At 45.9% G+C, this 4889-nt stretch overlaps 1 protein-coding gene across 1 annotated transcript in view; it reads right to left on the bottom strand.

The window, feature by feature from the left end:
* Window positions 1-4889, bottom strand: part of SEC24B (SEC24 homolog B, COPII coat complex component) — a 147520-nt gene that overhangs the window by 52891 nt on the left and 89740 nt on the right. The window contains exon 10 of the mRNA XM_019521821.1: window positions 646-758. Coding sequence (XP_019377366.1) covers window positions 646-758 — 113 coding nt within the window. The remainder of the gene's footprint in view (window positions 1-645; window positions 759-4889) is intronic.

Genomic DNA, 4889 nt, shown 5'->3' with positions numbered 1-4889 from the left:
GCCGGGCTGCGCTCCTTGCTGCCTGCATGCTGCGCTGCAGCTCTGCACATTCACGAGGCATTTATCAGCAACATTATTGGTCACATCAGCCAAAAAAAGCCAATTGCTGATACTGTCAATTTTCCTTATATTGGTGCCAATGCAATATGGGACCAATGTATTGGTGCACCTCTATCAGAAATCCTAGCAGCTGCAGTAACAGCATTATGTATGCTGGATATTCCAGGAGGGGTAATCAATACTTTTAGAAAAACAAACATTTTTAGAAGTTTTTCAGAATAACCAATATGAGGACCCCTCTATCTGCTGCTATTTGATCATTCAGGATATAATTTGGGGTTATCTAACAAAACAAAAAAACAAGCCGGTTTGTACATTACTTCTAATCAGATAAATTCAGGGATATTCTTTGCCATGATGCAAACCGCTATGAATCACATTCCTATATTCTTCCTCTAGATTCACATTTCAAAATGAAACCATCACCTTTGGCAGCAAACATGTGCCTTATATGAGCAGATCATGTACACACCATATGCAAGTACATACTGCATGGACAGAGAAGAACATAGCAGAGGCACCACTGTGGACTGATCTCACACAGAATTTAGCTACTACAAAAAATATTTATTTTTATAGTCTTACTTGTCTAGGTTTTCCAGGAGTGACTGGCAGAGAACTGTCAAATATCCAGCTTCTACTGCATTATGAGACACATCTAAAACAAACAAATACACTGCAGGCTGAGGAGGACGAAGCTGTGAAGTACAGAAAACAAAACTTAAAATTCTTATTTTAAAGAATAAAAAGGACTGTTATCCACTATAATTTAAGAGAGTGAAAGATGAGAAGAAAAGAAAGAAAATAGCTTGTATTAAAATACCCTTTTTTGCATAAAAGCTAAACAGTGAAATTAGCACAATCACTCAAGGACTTTAACAAAGCCAAATTAAAAAAAAAAAGTCTCATTTATGTTAAGCACATAATAATTTAGAAAACAAAATTAAAATTTTAATCTTTGCTTTAATTGACTGTGTCTAAGGAGAGCTTTTGATGTGACGAATAACATTTATCATTTTAAATGACATATTTTTTTTTCATATTTTACTATCCTGAATTAAAACATCATTGGTGTCCCATGGTTATCATATTTACATTATAAATGTCTATATTCGATTATCAATTTGCCCCTACCTGTAAGTTTAATTTTTCAGCCAAGAGTCTAAGTTAGCAGTGGAGAATTTAAATGCAACCACCTGTTGGAAACTGAGTAGCTTGTACAAGTTAAACTGGTTCTTCCACTTCTAGGAGAATGCGTTTCACTTCTAGTATACTAAATATAAAGTTTTATACAACAGGACTGCTAGTTGCTGAGTGTCCTAGAGTGAGAAGTTAGACTTAGGTCTAAAATTGTTTCAGTTTTTAAAATCTCTCCTCCACTGGTCTTGCTCATTGCTTGCTAACCTATTTAAGAATATTAGTACCTGCCCCAGGATTTTGGCATGACTAACTACTTTGTCCAGTTCAGTGTCATTTTGAAACATATTCAAGGTTTCACACATTGTTGAGTGAACAGGGGCAGCAAACAGGGCAGTTTGCAAGCAGCTCGCTGGGAGCAAGAGGAAGAGGAGTCAGACACCAGATCCTGCTCGAGGAATGTAAGTGAGCCAGGGCTGCCTGTGTTTGGCTTGCTGTTTGTTTGGTGAGCAGTGTTTGGGCATGTGCTCTGAACAACCTGGAGAGTTGAGTGACTGGTGCTTGTGTCTGACAAAAGCCCCAACAAGGGCCAGTAATTATGATGCGATTCGAATAACAGAATAACTTGGTGGGATTGCTTGCATGACCCACGTACTGTTATGGATGGATATAAAAACTGTTCAGGAAGGACAGGCAGGGGAGAAGGGAAGGAGGAGAGGAGCTGTACTTTATGGAGAAGAGCTGTGTGACTGCTCAGGCCTTCAGTATGAAAATCTCTGGGTTAGGGTCAGAGAGGAGAGCAACAAGGGCGACATCATGCTGGGTGCCTGCTAAAGACCACCAGACCGTAGGATGAGGTGGATGAGGCCTTCTTTAAACAGCTAGCGGAAATTTCCTTATCACAGGCCCCGGTTCTCATAGAAACTTCAATTACCCTGACATCTGCTGGGAGGGCAAAACAGCAGTGTGCAGGCAGTGCAGGAAGTTTTTGGAGCATAGAACTTCCTGGTAAAAGTGTTGGAGAGGCCAACTAGGGGCCGTGCTCTTCTTGAACCTGCTGCTCACGAACAGGAAAGAATTGGTGGGGAATACAGAAGCGGATGGCAACTTGGGCAGGAGTGACCATGAGATGACAGAATTCAGGATGCTGAGAAAAGGAAGGAAGGAGAGCACTGGAGTAAGGACCCTGGACTTCAGAGGTCGACTAGACTCCCTCAGGGAACTAATGGGCAGGATTTCCTGGGAGGCCAGTCTGAGGGAGAAAGGAGAACTGGTTGTATTTTAAAGAAACCTGATGGTGCAGGAACGAGCCATCTCAACGTGTAGAAAAGCTAGCAAGTATGGCAGAAGACCAGCTTTACTTACTAGGGAACTACTCTTCAGTAAGCTAAAACACAAAAAGGAAGCTTACACAAAGTGGAAACTTGGACAAATGAGGAGTTATAAGAGCGTTGCTTGGGCATGCAGGGATAAAATCAGAAAGGCGAAAACACAATTGGAGTTGAACCTAGTAAGGGACATGAAGGGTAACAAGAAGGGTTTCTACACGTATGTTAGCAACAAGAGGAAGGTCAGGGAAAGTGTGGATTCCTTACTGAATGGGGGAGGCAATCTAACAACAGATGATGCCAAAAAGCCTGAAGTACTCAATGCCTTTTTGCCTCAGTCTTCCCAGGCCAAGTTGGCTCCTAGACTACTGCACACAGCAGCATAGTTTGAGAAGGTAAGCAGCCAACAGCAGCAAAAGAACAGGTTAAGGCAGGGTTGGGAATGTTGTTGGGCAGAGTGCCAAACACACCCACAATCTCAACTTCTAAGTTGTTGGTGTTCTAGAGACAGATGGTGGGAAGAACCACAAGGGACCTGATCCTTCTAGTGGTAGTGCAGCTCTAGCCCCTTCCCTCCATCCACCCCGAGGCATGCATGCTACTTGCCACGGCTTCCTGGACACTGAGCTGGGCCACAGCTTCCTGGACACTGAGCTGGGCCACAGCTTCCTGGACACTGAGCTGGGCCACAGCTTCCTGGACACTGAGCTGGGCCACAGCTTCCTGGACACTGAGCTGGGCCACAGCTTCCTGGACACTGAGCTGGGCCACAGCTTCCTGGACACTGGTGCAGCTACCTGCAGCTTCCCGGCTGCCTGCCATAGCCAGTCCAGGCTCTGGGCAGGTTCCTGATGCCTACCATGGAGCCCAGGGTGCTCACAGCAGATAGCGGGAAGGCTACAAGCAGCTGCACCGGGGTCTATGCAGCCCTGGCCCAGCTTGCTGCCATTGGCGGGTGCACGTACACCTTGAGGTGGATGGCAGAGAAGGGGCTTGAGGCTGCACTGCCACAACAAGGATCGGGCCTTTTGTGGCTCCCCCACCGCCCACCACAAGGTGTTTGTGCCAAGAAAATGTGTTTGCATGCCACATGCATGCTGGGAGTTGCCTACCCCTGGGTTAGAGACTATTTAGAAAAGCTGGAACTATACAAGTCCATGGGGCTGGACAATACACCAGAGGGGACTGAAAAAGAAGGGGAGAAGGAAGAGAAACCAGTCACCAATGTGACTGCAGAGCCGCCAGCCATTATCTTTGAAAACTCATGGCGATTGGGAGAGGTCCTGGATGATTGGAAAAGGGCAAATATAGGGTGCCTGGAGACACGTGGGAAAGCCTGCTCCAATGCGCTGTAATTACAGTGTGTTGGAGCAGACTGGATTAATCAAATCTTTTGAAGCATGCTTATTAGCATTAAACAATCTTTAGTTGAAGCACCCCTACTATTATTCTGTAGCGTGGGACACTGAATACAGGAACTGCTGCAAGCATTTTAATTAGAGCAGCTCCTGAGAGCTGCGCTAAGAATGAGGAGCCAGGGAACTAGACAGGTCAGCCTCATCTCAGTCCCCAGAAAAGTCATGGAGCTGGTCCCTAAGGAATCCATTTCTAAGGACTTGGAGAAGGTAGTTAGAAACGGTCAGCATGGATTCCCCAAAGGCAAATCATGCCTGACCAACCTGACTGCCTATGATGGGATGACTGGCTCTGGATGCAGGGAGAACAGTGAACATGATGTACCTTGACTTCAGCAAGGCAAGGCTTTTGATACAGATTCATAGATGTTAGGGTTGGAAGGGACCTCAATAGACCATAGAGTCCGACCCCCTGCATAGGCAGGGAAGTGTGCTGGGTTCAGATGACCCCAGCCAGATGCCTATCTAACCTTCTCTTGAAGACCCCCAGGGTAGGGGAGAGCACCACCTCCCTTGGGAGCCCATTCCAGATTTTGGCCACTAACTGTGAAGAAGTTCCTTCTAATGTCCAGTCTAAATCTGCTCTCTGCTAGTTTATGGCCATTATTTCTTGTAACCCCCAGGGGCGCCTTGGCGAGTAGAGCTTCACCAATTCCGTTCTGTGTCCCCGTGATGAATTTATAGGCAGCCAAAAGGTTGCCTCTCAACCTTCTCTTGCAGAGGCTGTAGAGGTCCAGGAGCCCTAGTATCTCTTCGCAGGGCTTGGCCTGCAAGCCCTTAACCATACAAGTGGCCCTTCTCTGGACCCTCTTCAGGTTATCCACATCCCTCTTGAAGTGTGGCGCCCAAAACCGGACACAGTATTCCAACTGCTCTCTGACCAGTGCCCGATAGAGGGGACGTATCACCTCCTTGGTTGTTTGTCATGCATCTGCTGATGCATGATAAA

This window comes from Gavialis gangeticus, unplaced genomic scaffold (genome assembly GCF_001723915.1).
Source record: "Gavialis gangeticus isolate Ggan-Ray unplaced genomic scaffold, GavGan_comp1, whole genome shotgun sequence".
NCBI classification, from domain to species: Eukaryota; Metazoa; Chordata; order Crocodylia; family Gavialidae; genus Gavialis; species Gavialis gangeticus.
The sequence above is the reverse complement of the archived record's forward strand: the minus strand, read 5'-3'. Positions and strand labels throughout refer to the sequence as shown.